Below are 23,386 nucleotides of genomic sequence, written 5' to 3' on the forward strand. Positions count from 1 at the left end.
TCATTGGCAGGCGGATTCTTAACCACTGCACCACCAGGGAAGTCCCGAAGTTACAAAGTTTTTTAAATTAATTTTTATTGGAGTATAGTTGCTTTACAATGTTGTGTTAGTTTCTACTGTACAGCAAAATGAATCAGCTATACATATGCATATATCCCCTCTTTTTTGGATCTCCTTCCCATTTAGGTCACCACAGTGGATTAAATAGAATTCCCTGTGCTATACAGTATGTTCTCATTAGTTGTATATTTTATACATAGTATCAATAGTGTATATGTGTCAATCCCAATCTCCCAATTAGAAGTTACAAAGTTTTGCTTCTTCAAATTCCTTTTACAAAGAAAACATTTGGCAGCCTTATGCATATTGATACCTTTGAGGTCCCATAAATTGCTGCAGTGAACTAAGTGGTGCTCCAGTTACTAAAAGAAATATTTCTAGGTAAACGAGATACTTAAATGTTTAACAGAATATACTCTCTAAAATCTAGGTAATTATGTATTTATTATTTATTAATCGTGTTGAGAATAATCCAAATTTACTATGGGAATAAAACCACATGTCTTTTAGCTGGCTAAATAGAAATTCTTTTGTATCTTCTTTTTTTCTTTGTTTTTTTAAATTGAAGTATAGTTGATTTACAATGTTATGTTAGTTTCTAGTGTATAGCAAAGTGATTCAGTTACATATATATTCTTTTTCATATTCTTTTTTAAATTGACCTATAGTTGATTTACAATGTTAATTACTGCTGTACATCGAAGTGATTCAGATATATATATATGTATATATATATATATATGTATACACACACACACACACATTCATACATATCTATACATTCTTCTTATATTCTTTCCCATTATGGTTTTTCATAAGATATTGAATATAATTCTCTGTGCTATACAGTAGGACCTTATTGTTTATCCATTCTATATGTAAAAGCTTACATCTGCTAATCCCAACCTCCCACTCCATCCCTCCCCCAAACCCCTCCCCCTTGGCAACCACCAGCCTGTTCTTTATGTCTGTGAGTCTGTTTCCATTTCATAGAGGGGTTCATTTGTGTCATATTTTAGATTCCACATATAAATGACATCATATGGTATTTGTCTTTCTCTTTCTGACTTCACTTAGTATGATAATCTCTAGTTGCATCCATGTTGCTGCAAATGGCATTATTTCATTATTTTTTTATGGCTGAGTAGTATTCCATGGAATAAATACACCACATCTTTATCCATTCATCTTTCAATGGACATTTAGGGTGTTTCCAAGTCTTGGGTATTGTGAATAGTGCTGCTATGAACATAGGGGTTCATGTATCTTTTTTTTTTGAATTTTATTTTATTTTTTTATATAGCAGTTTCTTATTAGTTATCCATTTTATTCATATTAATTTATATATGTCAATCTCCACTATTTCATCTTCCAGGTCACTTATCTGTTCTTCTGCCCAGTTATTCTGCTATTGATCCCATCTAGAGTATTTTTAATTTCATTTATTGTGTTGTTCATCATTGTTTGTTTCATCTTTAGTCCTTCTAGGTCCTTGTTAAATGTTTCTTGCATTTTATCCATTCTATTTCCAAGATTTTGGATCATCTTTACTATCATTCTGAATTCTTTTTCAGGTAGACTGCCTATTTCCTCTTCATTTTTTAGGTCTGGTGCATTTTTATCTTGCTCCTTCATCTGCTGTGTGTTTTTCTGTCTTCTCATTTTGCTTATCTTACTGTGTTTGGGGTCTCCTTTTTGCAGGCTGCAGGCTCGTAGTTCCCATTGTTTTTGGTGTCTGTCCCCAGTGGCTAAGGTTGGTTCAGTGGGTTGTGTAGGCTTCCTGGTGGAGGGGACTAGTGCCTGTGTTCTGGTGGATGAGGCTGGATCTTGTCTTTCTGGTGGGCAGGTCCACGTCTGGTGGTGTGTTTTGGGGTGTCTGTGGACTTATTATGATTTTAGGCAGCCTCTCTGCTAATGGGTGGGTTTGTATTCCTGTCTTGCTAGTTGTTTGGCATAGGATGTCCAGCACTATAGCTTGCTGGTAGTTGAGTGAAGCTGGGTGCTGGTGTTGAGATGGAGATCTCTGGGAGATTTTCACCATTTGATATTATGTGGAGCTGGGAGGTCTCTTGTGGACCAGTGTCCTGAAGTTGGCTATCCCACCTCAGAGGCACAGCACTGACTCCTGGCTGCAACACCAAGAGCTTTCATCGACACGGCTCGGAATAAAAGGGAGAAAAATTAGAAAGAAAGAATTAGTATAAGTAGAAAGAAAGAAAGGAGGGAGGAAGGAAGGAAGGAGGGAAGGAAGGAAAAAAGATAAAGTAAAATAAAATAAGATAAAATATAATAAAGTTATTAAAATAAAAAAATAATTATTAAGAAAAGAATTTTTTTAAAAAACAAAAACGGACAGATAGAACCCTAGGACAAATGGTGGAAGCAAAGCTATACAGCATAAATCTTGCTCTCAAAGTCCACCTCCTCAATTTGGGATGATTCGTTGTCTATTCATGTATTGCACAGACATCAAGTTGATTGTGGAGCTTTAATCCGCTGCTTCTGAGGATGCTGGGAGAGATTTCCCTTTCTCTTCTTTGTTCTCACAGCTCCCAGGGGCTCAGCTTTGGATTTGGCCCCGCCTCTGCATGTAGGTCGCCAGAGGGTGTCTGTTCTTCGCTCAGACAGGACGGGGTTAAGGGAGCCGCTGTTTCGGGGGCTCTGGCTCACTCAGGCCGGGGGGAGGGAGGGGCACGGAGGGCCGGGCGAGCCTGCGGCGGCAGAGGCCGGCATGACGTTGCACCAGCCTAAGGCGTGCCATGCGTTCTCCTGGGGAAGTTGTTCCTGGAACCTGGGACCCTGGCAGTGGCAGGTTGGACAGGTTCCCGCAAGTGGGGTGTGGATAGTAACCTGTGCTCGCACACAGGCTTCTTGGTAGCGGCAGCAGCAGCCTTAGCATCTCATGCCCGGCTCTGGGGTCTGCGCTTTTAGCCGCGGCTCACGCCCGTCTCTGGAGCTCCTTTAAGCAGCGCTCTTAATCCCCTCTCCTCACGCACTAGGAAACAAAGAGGGAAGAAAAAGTCTCTTGCCTCTTCAGCAGGTCCAGACTTTTCCCCGGACTCCCTCCCGTCTAGCCGTGGTGCACTAACCCCCTGCAGGCTGTGTTCACGCCGCCAATCCCAGTCCTCTCCCAGCGCTCAGACCGAAGCCCGAGCCTCAACTCCCAGCCCCGCCCGCCCCGGTGGGTGTGCAGACAAGCCTCTCGGGCTGGTGAGTGTCGGTCGGCACCGATCCTTTCTGCGGGAATGTCTCCGCTTTGCCCTCTGCACCCCTGTTGCTGTGCTGTCCTCCGCGGCTCCGAAGCTTCCCCCCTCCGCCACCCGCAGTCTCCGCCCGTTGAAGGGGCTTCCTAGTGTGTGGAAACCTTTCCTCCTTCACAGCTGCCTCCCACTGGTGCAGGTCCCGTCTCTATCCTTTTGTCTCTGTTTATTCTTTTTTCTTTTGCCCTACCCAGGTACGTGGGGGGTTTCTTGCCTTTTGGGAGGTCTGAGGTCTTCTGCCAGCATTCAGTAGGTGTTCTGTAGGAGTTGTTCCACGTGTAGATGTATTTCTGGTGTATCTGTGGGGAGGAAGGTGATCTCCGCGTCTTACCCTTCGCCATCTTCCCGTAAGCCTCTATATATGTCAATCTCAATCTCCCAATTCATCACACCACCACCACCACCACCACCACGCCCCCCCATGCCACTTTCCCCCATTGGTGTCCATACGTTTGTTCTCTAAATCTGTCTCTATTTCTGCCCTGCAAACCGGTTCATCTGTAGCATTTTTCTAGGTTCCACATATATGTGTTAATATATGATATTTGTTTTTCTCTTTCTGATTTACTTCACTCTATATGACAGTCTCTAGATCCATCCATGTCTCTATTGACCCAATTTTGTTCCTTTTTATGGCTGAGTAATATTCCACTGTATATATGTACCACATCTTCTTTATCCATTCATCTGTCGATGGGCATTTACGTTGCTTCCATGACCTGGCTATTGTAAATGGTGCTGCAATGAATATTGGGGTGCATGAGTCTTTTTGAATTATGGTTTTCTCTGGGTATATGCCCAGTAGTGGGATTGCTGGGTCATATGGTAATTCTATTTTTAGTTTTTTAAGGAACGTCCTTACTGTTTTCCACAGTGGCTGCACCAAATTACATTCTCACCAACAGCGTAGGAGGGTTCCCTTTTCTCCACATCCTCTTCAGCACTTGTTATTTGTAGATATTTTAATGATGGCTATTCTGATTGGTGTGAGGGGGTACCCCATTGTAGTTTTGATTTGCATTTCTCTAATAATTAGTGACTTTGAGCATCTTTTCATGTGCCTATTGGCCATCTGTATGTCTTCTTTGGAGAAATGTCTATTTAGGTCTTCTGGCCATTTTTGGATAGGGTTTGTTTGGTTTTGTATTTGAGTTCAATGAGCTGTTTGTATATTTTGGGAATTAAGCCCTTGTCAGTCACATCATTTGCAAATATTTTCCGCCATTCTGTTGGTTGTCTTTTCATTTTGTTTATTGTTTTCTTTGCTATGCCAAAGCTTGTAAGTTTGATTAGGTCCCATTTGTTTATTCTTGTTTTTATTTTTATTGTCTTGGGAGACTGACCTAAGAAAACATTGGTACAATTTATGTCAGAGAATGTTTTACCTATGTTCCTTTTTAGGAGTTTTATTGTCTTTAAACCATTTTGATTTTAAACCATTTTGATTTTATTTTTTTGTACAGTGAGAGGGTGTGTCCTAACTTCATTAATTTACATGTGGCTGTCCAACTTTCCCAATACGACTTGCTGAAAGACTGTCCTTTTCCCATTGTATATTCTTGCCTCTTTCATCAAAGATAAATTGACTGTAGGTTTGTGGCATATTCTTTTCCAGTATAGATTATTACAAGATGTTGAATATAGCTCCCTGTACTGTATGGTAGGACCTTACTGTTTATGTATATATAGTAGCTTGTATCTGCTAATCCCAAACTCCTAATTTATCCCTCACTTTCCCCTTCCCCCTTTGGTAACCATAAGTTTGTTTTCAAATGAATTTATTTACAAAATACAAAGAGACACAGACATAGAAAACAAACTTATGCTCTTTTTTAAGATATTGCCCTTTCACATAGGTAGATAACTAAGTTGAAATGAACTTTTTTGTCTCCATAATGGTTTATTGAATGCCTACTATGTGCCTGTAGTGCTGTACTAAGTGCTCTACATTGCTTTATAAAAACCTACTGCTTCATTTAATCCTCATAACAAATGCAATAAAGTGAGTTACTTTACAAATGACGTAACTATAGCTCAGAATTTGGGTCACATTGCTAGTAAATGATGAGATTGGGACTCCAGAACCATCTCCCCAAAGCCTATTATCACAACCATGACTCTATACTGTCTTCCCCAAAATGTAGATATAAAATACAATTTTATCAAATATTTCCAGTTAATCAAGTCTTATGGTAGAATCCTGTAGAAACACCATTGAAGTGAATGTTCAGATGTATTTTAATCATTGCAGTCTCAGTTATGTATTGTGTCATGGCTGTTCTGTGGATTGAATTATATTTGGGGTTTATGCTGAGGCTGTCTATACTTCTGATTTACATTAAGTTGGAACTGGCATCACTTTGTAAGTTAGCTAAAGTACTGACTCCTAATATTTCCTTGTATTTCTTCTTAGTAGTCTCAGGATACCAACTAAAAATTTGTTCACTGGCCCTGATGGTCAGTATCTATTTTATGCTGCTGTTATTATTACCAGATATTAATTTAAGATAATATCACATTATATAAATGCTTAAAGTGATGGAAATAAACAAATAACTTTTTGTCCTAATTCTGTTTTTAAAAAATATATGGTTAGACTGGAGAGGGAAAAAAATCAGAGAGCAGGAGAACACATACGGAATATGGTAGAAGAAAAGTGACTAGAAAGGTGCGGCCACTTGGGAAAACAATTGGTCAGTTCCTCAAAAAGTTAAACAGAGTTACCATATGCCCCACTACTAGGTGTATGCCCACTATTCATAATAGCCAAATAGTGGAAACAACTGAAATATCCAGATTAACAAAATATGGAATTTAATTCAGATATTAAAAGGAATGAAATACTGCTACATGCTACAACATGTGTGAACCTGAAGATATTATGCTGATAGAAAGAAGACCACATATTGTGTGATTCCATACATATGAAAATATGTGAAATTTCCAGAATAGGCAAATCCACAGATACAGAAAGTAGATTAGTGATTGCCAGCTGTTGGGAGGAGGGAAGAACTAGGAGTGCCTGCTCTTAGGTATGGAGTTTCTTTTGGGGGTGAAGAAAATGTTCTGGAATTAGATACTGGTGATATTTACATGAGCTTGTAAATATACTGAAAATCATTGAATTTTACACTTTAAAAGGGTAAATTTTATAATGTGAATTATACCTCAATTTAAAAAATATGACTAGAGATTCCTTATATTTGCAAAGACTCCATTGAAAATCTTATTACATGAATGCATATATGTATAATTGAAATATAAATATTTTGATTTTCAAATATTTGTTAAATCTGTTATAAAATAAATTTTTGTGCTTCAACTAAATCATTTGCATGTTATGGGAAAATAGGTAGAGAATTGATCTACAAACACAGTTTGTATTTAAAACCTTTAATTCTCTCTCTCTGTACACACACACACACACACACACACACACACATTTTTTTTAAGTTGCTATAAATAAATCTTCACCCCCAACTTCTTTAGGGTGTACAGTTGACACTTGAGCAATGCAGAGGTTAGAGGCGCTGACCCCAGCACAGTTGAAAATCCATGTATAATTTATAGTCGGCCCTTTATGTATAATTTATAGTCGGCCCTTTATATCTACTGTTCCACATCTGCAGATTCAACCAACCACAGATTGTAAAGTACTATAATATTTCCTATTTTAAAAAAACCATGTATAAGTGGACCCATGCAATTCAAACCCATGTTGCTCAATGAGGAACAGTATTTTCAGAGAGCAAGAATAGTCTCTAATATAGACATAGTATGATGATCAAATTTATGAAAATTAACACTGATATAATATTATCTGAACATACTTTTGTTGGTTCTCAAACCGGCCCTTGTACACAGTGGGCAAGAAGAGACAGAAGAAAGAGGCAGACCACTCCAGATTGGTGGATGGCAGGTTTAATAAGCAAGGAAATTTACATTTGAGGCTTGTCATGGGCAGCCTCAAGATGAGCCTCTCCACTTCTATCCACCAGAATCTTAAAAGTTTATATAGAAGCCTTCATGGGGTTCGGTCATGTATACCATCCATATGGTCTCAACACCACATTGCTCCCTCAAGTCTGTGTCCTTGAAAATAGTTGACAGCTGTGGGAACTGTGGGTTGAGCATACATTCCAAGGTCAGGGAAGAGGGTTGGAGCGTCAGATTGCCTGGGTCCAGCTCAGAGGTCAACTGGCAGTGAAGTCCTCTTGATTACCTCCTCCAACAACTTTCCACGTTCAAAGTTTGCCAATTGTCATAATACTATTCTTTATAATAACTTGTTTTTCTCAGTCCATCATCATACATTGTATTTTAGTTGCCATGTTGCTCTAGTTTCTTTTAATGTGAAAGAATTCCTTAGCCTTTCTTTGTTTTTTATGACATTGATATTTGTAATGAGTGCAGGACTGTTGTTGTTGTTGTATATTCATAAAATCCCACAATTTGGGTTTATCTGATAGCTTCCTAATGAAACAATACAGTTTACACATTTTTTTGCAATAATACTACCTGCATTAGTTTTCAAGATCTACTGAAACCAAAAACTTGCTGGTCTGAAGCAACAGAAATTTATTTTCTCACAGATCTAGAGGCCAGGAGTCCAAAATCAAGGTGTTGGCAGGGCCACCCTCCTTCTGGAAGCTCAAGGGGAGAATTTTTTCTTACCTCTTCCAGCTTCCAGTGGTGCCAGGCTTGTGACAGCATAACTCCAATCTCTGCCTCTGTCTTCACATGACTTTCCTCCCTGTGTTTTTCCTCTTCTTTAAAGGTATTTATTGGATTTAAGACCCATCTGGTTAATCCAGGATAATCTTATCTCAAGATCCTTAACTTAATTACATCTGCAAACACCTTTTCTTTTCCTAAATAAGGTCACATTCACAAATAATACGGGTTAGGACTTGGACATATCTTTGAGGTCCACAATTCAACCCTGTATACTTCCTAAATGCTGTTGTGATCTTCTCAAAGGGTAGTATCAGGATGCAGCAAATGTACACAGAACGAGGAAATAGATTTTTGTTCAAAAAATTATGAATTCATGCTGATATTCTAATTCAAATTAAACGTTACAGAATATTTTTCTCACCTTCCCACATTTCATATTTGTATCTTCCTTCTTCCACGGCGAGAACCTTACCTCCTAACGTTATTAAAATGTTTACTTATTTGATCAATCCTACAACATAGTTTCAGAATTGCTAGCCTATAGCAACAAGAAGCATGAACAATTAGTTTTAAGGTTTCTTTAGGGTTTTCAACTGAAATTATGTAACCAAATTTGAAAGTTACTTGGATCAGTCCCTCCTCCCCATTTTATGTGGTTATGTTATTCATTTGATATACTTTTCAGTTCATTTGTTTCTGTTTGTACTCAATTTTAGGGTTTATTCCTTCATTTTACTGGTTAAATTAAAAAAAATAATAACACTTTAACATGATTCTAAGAGTAAAAACTATATAGAAAGTATTCTTAAAGAGGTCTTTTCCCTCCCTTATCTATTCTGCCTTGTTCCTCCCATCTCCTATAGGTAACTGATTTCATTAGTTTCTGGTTTACTGTTTCCTTTTGTAAATATAAGCAGACAGATGTATATTTTCTTATTTTGCTTTCATTTTACATAGAAGTGGTATACTACATATTAGTGGTTCTATCAAATGGGGATGGTTTTGTCCCCTAAAGGGACAAAATAATATTTGGAGACTTTTTTTTTTGTCACTGCTGCAGTGGATGCTAGTAGCATCTGGTGCGTAGAGATCAAGTGTTCCACTAAACATCCTATAATACACAGGATATACCTCAGTGACAAAGAATTATCTGATTTAATAACTCCATAATACCACTGTTGAGAAACCCAACTATATATCTACTTTGCACTTTGCTTTTCAACTTAACAATATATTATGTAAATCACCCTATATCAATTCATAGAGATCTTCCACATCCTGTTTTATAGCTGCATAGTGCAGGTTCTATAGTTTATTCAGTCAGTCTCCTTTGTATGCACATTTAGGTTGTTCTCAATATTTTGCAATAACAAAGAATGCTGTAATGGATAACTTTGCACATTTTTTTGTTGATGGTGGTGTATTTTTGGAAGTATATCTTTAAAATAAATTCCTAGAAGTGGGTCAAAGACCACATGATACATTGGTTTGTAGAATCCTCTCCAAAGGGTTGTACCATTTTGCATTTTCACATTGTATGAAAATACCTTGTGTCTCCATAGGCTTGCCAATTGAGTGAGTTGTCAAACTTTTGAACTTCTGCCAATGTGATAAGTAAGAAACTCAGTATAGTTTTAATTTGCATTTCTCTTATTTTGAATGATACTTTTTAAGTTTTGTTTGTTCACATTGCTGGGTCAAAACCTCAGATTTTATGTTTAACGCAAATAGTTTTAGATGAAATACAGAAGCAACATTTATAAAATACAACAGAACAAGTATGTATTTCTATGCTGAAAACATACAAGTATTTCTTGTAGAAACTTTTCGTGTGGCTATGTCTCTATATGTTTTTACATGAATATAACAGTGTTTTATCCTGCCACGCCTGAGAGAGAAATACTCATCACCAGGTAATAAATATAATCCTAGAAATATGGTATTTAAAGTCTGCTCTGGAGTTTTCAGACCACCAGGATGTCACATTGAGTAAACTAAACTGATTTTGTACTAAGATTCTTGTGTTCTTGGTGTTTTACAGGCCGTACATGTCTCTTGGAAGTCTTCGGGATCAAGTCATTTATCCAGATTCAGTGGATGACATGCATGATAAAGGCTATACAGACCACGATCTAGATTGTATTCTACATAATGTTCACCTCTATCATATAGTTCAAAGAGAAGGAGGTAAAGTCTATAATTTGTGTTTTTTTCATGTATTTAAATTAATTTTTAAAAAGAAAACTTGGGTTTAATTTGAATGTATGCTGTTGTTGGAACATAAGCACACAAGTAAAGATGGAGTTTACAGCTTTTGTTGCTTTTCCATTCTTGACATGCTCTTTTCTGCTTATGTTATATTTCATGCAGCACACTAAGCTTTTTACTAAGTCTGCTGCTAGCATTTGAAAACAGTTTTTTTTTTTTGGTCATATTTTAATGTACATGTGTCCCTGAGGCCATAGTCAATCTAAATGTATGTAAAGTTCATGACAGAAATATTCTCCTGTCAAGCTCTCGGCTTATATTAAATGTAATAATTTGAGAAGTAGGTATCACAAACTTATTTATTTTCAGAACCACAGTCTTACCAATACATTTTTTTTTCTCTAAAGCAACACACAGAGAATTAGATAAAATATAGAAACTTCTGTACTGTAGTATTTCAACATAAAACATACTTTTGAAAGAGTAGGAATAACAGTTATACATATTAGCTCAAAAAAGAATTACTTTCAAAAACACAGAATTACTTTCAAATAACTTGATAAAAATATAATTTGATAGCCTAGAAAAACTAATGAAGTAGCAAGCTAGAATTCTAGGTTAAATTTTGCATGGGTTTTATGTTTTACTTTTTAGCCCATTTACATTATCAAAAGAAGCAGCATACTACAGTAGTTAAGAATGTAAGCTTCAAAGTCAGAGTTCTAGAATCAAGTCTTAAATAGCTGGGGGACCTTCAAGATGGTGGAGGAGTAAGACATGGAGGTCACCTTCTTCCCAACAAATACATCAAAAATACATCTACATGTGGAACAACTCCTACAGAACACCTACTGAATGCTGGCAGAAGACCTCAGGCTTCCAAAAAGGCAAGAAACTCCCCACGTACCTAGCTGTGTGGCTGACAGGGTCTCAGTGTGCCGCTTGGGTGTCAGGCCTGAGCCTCTGAGCTGGGAGAGCCGAGTTCAGGACATTGGACCACCAGAGACCTCCCGGCCCCATGTAATATCAGTCAGTGAAAGCACTCCCAGAGATCTCCATATAAACGCTAAGACTCAGCTCTACTCAAGGACCAGCAAGCTCCAGTGCTGGACACCACATGCCAAATAACTAGCAAGACAGGAACATAATCCCACCCATTAGCAGAGAGGCTGCCTAAAATCATAAGTTCACAGGCACCCCAAAGCACACCACTGGACGCAGGCCTGCCCACCAGAAAGACAAGATGCAGCCTCATCCACCAGAACACAGGCACCAGTCCCCTCCACCAGGAAGCCTACACAACCCACTGAACCAACCTTAGCCACTGGGGGAAGACAATAAAAAGCAACAGGAACTATGAACCAGCAGCCTGTGAAAAGGAGACCCCAAACACAGTAAGTTAAGAAAAATGAGAAGACAGAGAAATATGCAGCAGATGAAGGAGCAAGGTAAAAAACCCACCAGAACAAACAAATGAAGAGGAAATATGGAGTGTACCTAAAAAAGAATTCAGAGTAATGACAGTAAAGATGATCCAAAATCTTGGAAATAGAATGGAGAAAATACAAGAAACGTTTAACAAGGACCTAGAAGAACTAAAGAGCGAACAAACAATGACGAACAACACAATAAATGAAATCAAAAATTCTCTAGAAGGAATAAATAGCAGAATAACTGAGACAGAATAACGGATAAGCGACCTGGAATATAAAATAGTGCAAATAACGACTGCTAACCAGAATAAAGAAAAAGAATGAAAAGAATTGAGGACAGTATCAGAGACCTCTGGGACAAGGTTAAACACACCAGCATTCTAATTATAGGGGTCCCAGAAGAAGAAGAGAAAAAGAGACAGAAAATATTTGAAGAGATTATAGTTGAAAACTTCCCTAATATGGGAAAGGAAATTGTCAATCAAGTCCAGGAAGTGCAGAGAGTCCCATACAGGATAAATCCAATGAGAAACATGCCAAGATACATATTAATCAAACTATCAAAAATTAAATGCAAATAAAAACTATTAAAAGAAACAAGGGAAAAGCAACAGATTACAAGGGAATCCCCATAAGGTTAACAGCTGATCTTTCAGCATAAACTCTGCAAGCCAGAAGGCAGTGGCAGGACATATTTAAAGTGATGAAAGGGAAAAACCTACAACCAAGATTACTTTACCCAGCATGGATCTCATTCAGATTCAACAGAGGAATTAAAAGCTTTACAGACAAGCAAAAGCTAAGAGAATTCAGCACCACCAAACCAGCTATACAACAAATGCTAAAGGAAATTTTCTAGGCAGGAAACACAAAAGAAGGAAAAGACCTACAAAAACCAACCCAAAACAATTAAGAAAGTGGTAATAGGAACATACATATCGATAACTACCTTAAATGTAAATGGATTAAATCCTCCAATCAAAAGACATAGATAGGTTGAATGGAAACAGAAACAAAACCCGTATATATGCTATGTACAACAGACCCACTTGAGACCTAGGGACACATACAGACTGACACTGAGGGGATGGAAAGAGATATTCCATGCAAATGGAAATCGAAAGAAAGCTGGAGTGGCAACTCTCGTAACAGACAAAAAAGACTTTAAAATAAAGACGAGACAAAGAAGGACACTACATAATGATCAAGGGATCAATCCAAGAAGAATACAATGATTGTAAATATTAATGTACCCAACATAGGAGCACCTCAATATATAGGCAAATGCTAACAGCAATAAAAGGGGAAATTGACAGTAACACAATACTAGTAGGGGACTTTGACACCCCACTTTCACCTTTGGACAGATCATCCAAAATGAAAATAAGTAAGGAAACATAAGCTTTAAAGGACACATTAAAGAAGATGGACTTAATTGATATTTATAGGATTCCATCCAAAACAACAGAATACACTTTCTTCTCAAGTGCTATGGAACATTCTCCAGGATAGATCATATATTGGGTCACAAATCAAGCCTTTGTAAATTTAAGAAAACTGAAATCATAGCAAATATTTTTTCGGACCACAATGCTATGAGACTAGATATCAGTTACAGGAAAAAAAACTGTCAAAAATACAAACATATGGAGGCAAAACAATGCACTACTAAATAACCAAGAGATCACTGAAGAAATCAAAGAGGAAATCAAAAAATACTGAGAAACAAATGACAATGAAAACACGATGGCCCAAAAGCTATGGGCTGCAGCAAAAGCAGTTCTAAGAGGGAAATTTATAGCAATACAATCCTACCTCAAGAAACAAGAAACATCTCAAATAAACAACCTAACCTTACACCTAAAGAAATTAGAGAAAGAAGAACAAAAAAACCCCAAGTTAGCAGAAGGAAAGAAATCATACACATCAGATCAGAAATAAGTGAAAAGGAAATGAAGGAAACAGTCGCAAAGATCAATAAAACTAAGAGCTGGTTCTTGGAGAAGATAAACAAAACTGATAAACCATTAGCCAGACTCATCAAGAAAAAGAGGGATAAGACTCAGGTCAACAGAATTGGAAATGAAAAAAGAGAAGTAACAACTGACACTGCAGAAATACAAAGGATCAGGAGAGATTACTACAAGCAACTATATGCCAATAAAATGGACAACCTGAAAGTAATGGACAAATTCTTAGAAAAGCACAACCTTTCAAGACTGAACTAGAAAGAAATAGAAAATATAAACAGACCAATCACAAGCACTGAAATTGAAATTGTGATTAAATATCTTCCAACATGTATGGACACCACAGGGAGAAAGAGGTGGGTAGGGATGTTGTGATGAATTGGGAGATTGGGATTGACATATATACATTAATATGTATAAAATAGAAAAATGATAAGAACCTGCTATATAAAAAAATAAATAAAATAAAATTTAAAAAAATCTTCCAACAAACAAAAGGCCAGGACCAGATGGCTTTACAGGTGAATTCTATCAAACATTTACGAAAGAGCTAACACCCATCCTTCTCAAACTTTTCCAGAATATAGCAGAGGGAGGAACACTCGAAACTCATTCTAGGAGGACACCATCACCCTGATACCAAAACCAGACAAAGATGTCACAAAGAAAGAAAACTACAGGCCGATATCACTGATGAACATAGATGCAAAATTCTCAGCAAAATACTAGCAAACAGAATCCTACAGCACATTAAAAGGATCATACACCATGATCAAGTGGGGTTTATCCCAGGAAAGCAAGGATTCTTCAATATATGCAATTAATCAGTGTGATACACCATATTAACAAATTGAAGGAGAAAAACCATATGGTCATCTCAATAGATGCAGAAAAAGCTTTTGACAAAATTCAACACCCATTTATGATAAAAACCCTCAGAAAGTAGACATAGAGGGAACTTACCTCAACATAATAAAGGCCATATATGACAGACCCACAGCCAACATTGTTCTCAATGGTGAAAAACTGAAACCATTTGCACTAAGATCAGGAACAAGACAAGGTTGCCCACTCTCATCACTATTATTCAGAATAGTTTTAGAAGTTTTAGCTACAGCAATCAGAGAAGAAAAAGAAATAAAAGGAATACAAATCGGAAAAGAAGAAGTAAAGCTGTCACTGTTTGCAGATGACATGATACTATATAGAGAGAATCCTAAAGATGCTACCAGAAAACTACTAGAGCTAATCAATGAATTTGGTAAAGTACCAGGATACAAAATTAATGCACAGAAATCTCTTGCATTCCTATACACTAATGATGAAAAATCTGAAAGAGAAATTAAGGAAACACTCCCTTTTACCATTGCAACAAAAAGAATAAAATACCTAGGAATAAACCTAGGTAAAGACCTGTATGCAGAAAACTGTAACACACTAAGGAAAGAAGTTAAAGATGATACAAACAGGCAGAGAGATACACCATGTTCTTGGTTTGGAAGAGCCAACATTGTGAAAATGACTATACTACCCAAAGCAATCTACAGATTCAATGCAATCCCTATCAAATTACCAACGGCATTTTTTACAGAACTAGAATTTAAAAATTCACAATTTTATGGAAACATAAAAGATCCCTAATAGCCAAAGCAATCTTGAGAAAGAAAAATGGAGCTGGAGGAATCAGGCTCCCTGATTTCAGACTATACTACAAAGCTACAGTAATCAATATAGTATGGTGCTGGCAGAAAAATAGAAATATGGATTAACGGAACAGGATAGAAAGCCCAGAGATAAACCCACACTCATATGGTCACCTTATCTTTGATAAAGGAGGCAAGAATATCTAATGGAGAAAAGACAGCCTCTTCAATAAGTGGTGCTGGGAATGCTGGACAGTTACATGTAAAAGAATGAATTTAGAACTCTCCTAACACCATACACAAAAATACAATCAAAATGGATTAAAGACCTAAATGTAAGGCCAGACACTATGAAACTCTGAGAGGAAAACATAGGCAGAACACTCTATGACATAAATCACAGCAAGGTTTTTTTGACCTACCTCCTAGAGAAATGGAAATAAAAACAAAAATAAACAAATGCAACCTAATGGAACGTAAAAGCTTTTGCACAGCAAAGGAAACCATAAACATGACGATAAGACAACCCTCAGAATGGGGGAAAATATTTGCAAATGAAGCAAGTGACAAAGGATTAATCTCCAAAATATACAAGCAGCTCATGCAATAAATATCAAAAATAAACAATCCAATCCAAAAATGGACAGAATACCCAAATAGACATTTCTCCAAAGAAGACATACAGTTTGCCAACAAACACATGAATAGATGCTCAACATCACTAATCATTAGAGAAATGCAAATCAAAACTCCAATGAGGTATCACCTCACACTGGTCAGAATGGCCATCATCAAAATATCTATAAACAGTAAATGCTGGAGAGGGTGTGGAGAAAAGGGAACCCTCTTGCACTGTTGGTGGGAATGTAACTTGTTACAGCCACTATGGAGAACAGTATGCAAGTTCCTTTAAAATCTACAAATAGAACTACCATATGACCCAGCAATCCCACTACTGGGCATATACCCTGAGAAAACCATAATTCAAAAAGAGTCATGTACCACAATGTTCATTGCATCACTGTTTACAATAGCCAGGACAGGGAAGCAACCTAAGTGTCCATCGACAGATGAATGGATTAAGAAGATGTGGCACATATATACAACGGAATATTACTCAGCCATAAAAAGAAATGAAATTGAGTTATTTGTAGTGAGGTGGATAGACCTAGAAACTGTCATACATAGTGAAGTAAGTCAGAAAGAGAAAAACAAATACCGAATGCTAACACATATATATGGAATCCAAAAAAAAAAAAAAAAATTGGTTCTGAAGAACCTAGGGGCCAGACAGGAATAAAGACAGAGACGTAGAGAATGGTCTTAAGGCCACAGGGAGGGGGAAGAGTAAGCTGGGAATGAAGTTAGAGAGTGGCAGGGACATATATACACTACCAAATGTAAAATAGATAGCTAGTAGGAAGTAGCCACATAGCCCAGTGAGATCAGCTCGCTGCTTTGTGTCCACCTAGAGGGGTGGGATTGGGAGGCTGGGAGGGAGACGCAAGAGGGAGGAGATATGGAGATGTATGTATACGTATAGCTGATTCACTTTCTTATACAGCAGAAACTAACACATTGTAAAGCAATTATACTCTAATAAAGATGTTGAAAAAAAATCTTAAATAGCTCTGTTCTCTGTATCCTCACCTATAAAGTGGGGATAAATATCTACCTTATAAAGATTCTGTGAAGATTAAGTTAGACTGTATGTAAAGTATTTAGAACAGTGGCACATAGTAAATGTGCAAGAATCAGTTGCTAAAGGTAATAGAACTAGTTGATATTGATACAATGATATTTTGTCTTTGTGTGATGGTACTTGATATTTTATATAGAAAGTTCACATGTATTATTTTATTGATCCTTACAATAAGCAAATGAGTTAGGCAAAAGAGGCATTATTCTATTTATTTTATTGTGTTTATAATATCATAATTCATAAGTGCTGTAAATATGGAAAGCAGGTTGTCTTTTTGTTTCATATGGTCAACTTTTCCCCAGTTTTAAAACACTGTGGCTGAATAACAACTGCCTGTTAATTTGGGGTAAGTTATTTTGGGTAAGTTTGAAATCGAACAATCTGAATAAAAATTTATAGTAAACATGAGATATTCTATCCTTTTAGAAGTCAAAAGAAATTCTGGAACTGTTTTTAAGAATTTTCCAACCTTAATAATGTAATAGTAATTGTTATGGTTTATTGAGTACTTACTCTGCAGAATATAACATATTAAGCAATTTACAGTGTCATCCTGCTTAATATTTGTGACTGCCTCATGATGTGGGTTTTACCAACTCTCTTTTACAGGTGAAATTCAGAAGTTTAGTAGTTTCCCCAGGGCCCTCAGCAAGTGGTGGGACAGGGATTCAAACACCGATGGGACGTGAAAGTCAATATTCTATATTAGGCTATGCCACTGCGCTATGCTATCTTAGGTTCTTAGATACTAATAAGATTTGCTATATCCTTACACATAAAAAAACAAATGCTAAGGAAACCCACTTTACTTGCCTAGTCCTTAAAACCTGAAACTTGTTTTAAAGTAAAGCAGGAAAGCATTTAAATTTGCAAGGACATCACTTACTCTGGAAGAAGCATGCTGAAGTTCTAGTAAGATTAGCTAACACTTTGCTTAGAGATATTCTTTGCTTTAGTAAAAGATGGATTTTAAAACTATGTTTTTATCCATCAAAGATATTACAAAATAGAAAGGAGTAGAAGTGTTAACGAATAGACGTGAACTAAAGCAGTTTGTTCATCTTTAGGAAGCAGGAATACTGTTCACTTCTTAGCTGACTTATTCTCACCATTTCAACATCAAATATGATATTATGACTTAGAGTTTTGATTTATATGTTCTCTGATCATGAAATATTGCCTACTAAAACTTTTGGGTTTAGTGGAACAAAGGACATGATTTATTTAAAATACATAAAATTAAAGCTTCCTTTGACCCAAATACTTTTGTCTTGTGCATTCTCAGTTGAGGGGGGATATTTTTTTAAGTCCAGAATTTTTCTCCACTGTGTAGCAATCTGAACCTATTTGTCAAATCCTCACTTATGTTTCATAAATGCTATAAAGTTAAGTCATAGAGAAAATTTTATTTCAACAGTTTTCACTAGAAGCAAGAACTTTGAACCACATGGCATTTAGAGATTGCTTTTTCCTAATTTAAAATTATGGTTTTAAATAGATAGAAAATCCCTGGAAGTTTGCCCAAGAATGAACACTGGTCCCTACTGGGGAGTATCACTGGGAAACAGGGAAAGTCTTATTTTCAATCCAGGGCACAAGAAACAATGAAACTCTACTTCTTATTTCCTTTCCCTTTGACCAAGTTTATTTAGAAATTTTAATAAAGATGAAAGTTCAGCTGAGGAAGAATAAAGAAAGCAAAGAGCCTGGATTTTTTCCAAATGGAAAAATTAAGCCTTGAATACTCTGGGATTTGGAAATGTCGTGTGTGTGTGTGTGTGTGTGTGTGTGTGTGTGTGTGAAGTTTTGACAGTCATTTTCCTCTTTGAAAATCAGGTTTTGCCTAGTCTGCTCCATTTTATGATATTCCCACTTCAGAAAAATACTTGCTATGGCTGTCTTCCTAATAGGCCCCATGGTTTTGTTTCTAAGTAACATTTTTTTCTTATTACAAAATTAAGAAAGACCATACAAATAATTTTAAAATAATAAAATTTTCAAATATTATAAAAATGTATAGCTTAGAAAGTAAATGTCTCATAATTCTATTCCCAGAGAGATTGTGTATGTGTATTTATTTACAGAAATGCAATCATAATTTATATATGTATATGTGTTCTTCTAGTGAAAATCATAGAAAGAAAATTTTCTCTATGACTTAATTGTATAACATTTATGAAACATAAGTGAGGATTTGAAAAATAGATTCAGATTGCTATACAGCAGATAAGTGTTCTGGGCTTAAAAAATTTTCCCCCTGCCAACTGAGAAGGCGAAAGAGAAAAGTATTTGAGTCAAAGGAAACTTTAATTTTACATATTTATATAAATCATGTCCTTTGTTCCACTAAACTCAAAAGTTTTAGCAGGCAATCGAAAAATCTGCATATAACTTATAGTAGGCTGTCTTTAACCAAGTTTCCTCCGTATCTGCCATTCTGCATTTGTGGATTAAACCAACTGCAAATTGTATAGTACTGTAGTATTTACTATTGAAAAAAATACCTGTATAAGTATTTCACAGTTCAATCTGTGTTGTTCAAGGGTCAACTGTATACAAATACACACACAATTCTGCAATTTGGTTTTCCATATAAAAAATATTCTAGGTACATTTCTATATCAGTATGTATTGATCTAACCTATTTTATTAAAAAATAGAAGGCTTGCTTTTTGAATAAATAGCCAACAGAAAGTCCTGCATATAAATAGATCTGCATATAAATCCTAGCTCTAATATATAGCTGTGTAAAATTTGATATATCAATTTCTCCATGAATTTCAGCTTATCGACCTATAAAATAAAACTAATAATAGCTACCTAATAAGGTTGTGAAATATATAATGAGAAAACTCATATACAGTGCCAGTCAGATGGAAACCATTTAAGTTAGCTCCTGTCATACCCTTTGTAGACTTTGCAGTAAGCCTATGCAAATCTGTTGATCTTTTCTCCCACCACCCTCCAAAATAAGTCTATCAACTCTTTGGAGATATTCAGAAACAAACACATTTTCAAAGTGTCAGTATTTGGAATTCTTAGAAGATGCTTTGTCAATGTAAGTAATTATTACTTGTAAAAAATATCAAATCTAAATTAAAATGCTTAAAAATAAGGCTCTCTAGCTTATCCAAGCATTTCTGAGGAATATCAGGTTCTTTGTGTTAATAACTTAAACTTGCTAGGAATCACTTGTCTAGATAAAAACTGTAAAAGATGCTCTCTTTAGTTAAAAGATGCTTTATAAAATATATACTTATATATATTTTAAAGGATGGGATGCTGTTATGGACTGGAAAGATGTCCTGTCAGGAGGGGAAAAGCAAAGAATGGGCATGGCTCGCATGTTTTACCATAGGTAAGTATATTATACTCAAGTAATGACTATTCCATTGTTGTAACCAAAAAATGTTTGAATAGGATTCCGTGCCCTCATCTTTAGTCTGAAAATATTTTTCTGAAAAACTAGTGCTTAGAATTTACAGTTTTTTAATTTCCTAGGTTATTTTTTTAATGTGACAGAAATCTCCAAGTATTTAAAAAAAATTTTTTGTTGAGTAATGTTAGATGAAAAAATTAAATTTTTATATGTCCTAAGTTTGAAAATAGGATTATTATTAATTTTAAAATGTGAAGAATACATAACCACTGTTATACTGTGTGAACACAGGAGGTAGACATTCAGTAATACATCTCAATTAAATTATTAAATTCAAACTAAATTAACTTTCTAACCACTCAGTAGCCTATAAAACTTAGTAGTGCTCTCCTCCTTGAAAATCAGAGGCATATCCAATGGAAAAAGGAACCAGCCAGCCTAAGTCTTCATGGACTCAGAAATAAAGAGATGCAGGAAAAAATTTCTCTTGATAAAACTTTTCTATTTGCAACCAGCTTCATAGCCTTTTGAATTCAAGGTACCAAACCTAAGACATTGAAAAGAAGTATTAAAGCTATTCTGATTTATTCCTCTTTTTTGTCCTATTCTTCTGTGAAAAATAAATTCCCCCCCCTTTTTTTTTTACATTAGGCCTCTGGCAATGAAAACCTGAGTTGTTACTCACTTTTAATACTTTTATCTTGGGCAAAAAAGCCCAAGAGTTATGTACATGAATGCCTGAATAGACCATAAGCTGGGGCATATGCCATACTCTTGAAGAAGCTGCAGTGGAAACAATAATATCTTCATAGGGAACATTTAAAAGCTGATAAAAACCACACACAAAAAAATTATCAAGTAAGCCTCATTAAACACTTAGCAACAAGTTGGCCACCAATTTTTTTTAAATCTTTTATTATGGAAAAACCATTACAACTTCATCAAAGAAGAGAAAATTGTAAGATGAACCCCATATTCTCATCACACTGATTTAATACAGCACTTGATTTATCTATTTTTTATTTATGAAGCATTTTAAAGCAAATCCAAAATCATGGAATTTTTTCATTAAATACTTTGGCATCAATCTCTGAAATATTAGGATATTTTCTTACATAATATATCATAATCATAACTAAAAATTTGATAATAATCATTTAAAATCATTTAATACCTGGTTCATATTCATTTTCCCTGATTGTCTCAAAAATATTTTTTTATACTTGGTTTGTTCAAACCAAGATCCAAGCAAATTTTATATACTGAATTTTGTTGTTATATATCTTTTAATTATTTTTTAAAGAGTCTCTTCTTCTCCCTGCCTCTGTCCCCTTCCCCCATCTTTTATGCCATTGACTTGTTAAAGAAACTGGGTCAGTTGTTCTGTAAGAATGTTGTCCTTTGTAGATTGGTCTGATTCCTTCCTCATGAGATCCCTTTACCTCTTTCCTCAATCTCCTATTTGTCTTGTAAACTGGAAATTAGAGCTAAAAGCTTGATTATATTTAGGTTCAGGCTTTTTGGTAAGAATATAACATAAAATATTTATCATTAAAAAAATAATTTAAACAACTTTATTAAATATAATTATATGTTTATTTTATAAAAGTAGAAAATATGATAAGTAAAAATAAGAAAAAATCTGTTGTCTCACTACTTGTAACACATAAAATTTTGGTATAGTTTTTTCTCTATTTTGGTATACAAAAGTTGGTTGCTATTTTTTAATGTAACTACTTTCATACGTATATTGCAGTTTGTATCCCTCTTATTTTTTTTTGGCCACACCACACGGCTTGAAGGATCTTAGTTCCCTGACCAAGGATCGAACCCAGGCCTGTGGCAATGAAAGCACAGAGTCCTAACCACTGGACTGCCAGGGAATTCCCTATATCTCTCTTTTTATTTTGTATGCTATTATGTGTACTATTATGTAATAGCTAGCCAGGGTTTATTTATTAGTATTATCATTAGTGTTATTATTATTATAACAGTTATGTACCAAATACATAAATGTATTTAAGTATACAATTCTATGACTTTTGACAAATGTATATACATTATGTAACCAATATCCCAATTAACATAAAGAATGTTTCCATCACCATAGAAAGTCTCTCATGCCCCTTTCCAGTCAAATCTCTCCGCAGACAATTTCTGTTCTGATTTCTATCCTCATAAATTACTTCTCCTGTTCTACAATTTCATATAAATTAAATCATACAAATATGTATTATTTTTGTGTTATACCTGGATTTTATTAATGAAAAAATATTGTGTAATAACATGGTATTTGTAATAATGACACAGTTAGTTCAAGAATATGGCAAGCTAAAGAAGTATGAACCAAAACTTGTGAACTCAGAATTTTTAGTGAAGTGCATTTTGGAATGACCATTTTGAGATGATTTGGTGAGATTCAAGAGTAAACTTTACAGTGTGACGTTTATGACTAGCTGTTACCCACTATTACCCTGAATCTGTTTGAGCCTCATCCATAAATACTCACTAATATGATCCCCAGCATAATTGGTGAAATGTAATATGATGGAATGTAAGGTATGACCATAAATTTCTCACTGTGTCAGTGTGTTAATAAGATAAGCTCTGTAAGAAAAAACAACAGGCATTAATAAAAGATGCTAAATAGATTTTAAGTACCTATAACTTAAAATAAGTACTTGAAACTTTTGTATCTAAAATATTTTGGATATAATGTGGTACTGAATAAAAATAAAGTTATAACAGTGGAAAGAATTTAGTGCTCCACAGAAAGATGAGGGGAGATGAGCAAGTTGAAAAGCAGAATTTATTGAGAAAAAAATAAAATGAAATAGAACTGCTAAATCCAGTGAAGGACCTGCACTGTTGGTGAGAATGTAAGTTGGTGCAGCCACTGTGGAAAACAGTATGGAGGTTCCTCAGAAAACTAAAAATAGAATTACCATATGATTCAGCAATCCCACTCCTGGGCATATATCTGGACAAAACTATAATTCAAAAAGATACATGAACCCCTGTGTTGATAGCAGCACTATTCACAATAGCCAAGAC

General features: G+C 35.6%; 1 protein-coding gene across 2 annotated transcripts in view; it reads left to right on the forward strand.

The window, feature by feature from the left end:
* ABCD2 (ATP binding cassette subfamily D member 2) overlaps nt 1–23,386 on the forward strand; it is an 80,360-nt gene that overhangs the window by 37,996 nt on the left and 18,978 nt on the right. For both annotated transcript variants that reach the window (XR_009565480.1, XM_030835005.2), the window contains exons 7-8: nt 10,039–10,184; nt 20,227–20,311. Coding sequence is in view for 1 of the 2 variants with exons in the window: in XM_030835005.2 (XP_030690865.1) it covers nt 10,039–10,184; nt 20,227–20,311 (231 nt within the window). In the remaining variant the exon portion in view is untranslated. The remainder of the gene's footprint in view (nt 1–10,038; nt 10,185–20,226; nt 20,312–23,386) is intronic.

Source organism: Globicephala melas, chromosome 10 (genome assembly GCF_963455315.2).
Source record: "Globicephala melas chromosome 10, mGloMel1.2, whole genome shotgun sequence".
In the NCBI taxonomy this organism is placed as follows: Eukaryota; Metazoa; Chordata; class Mammalia; order Artiodactyla; family Delphinidae; genus Globicephala; species Globicephala melas.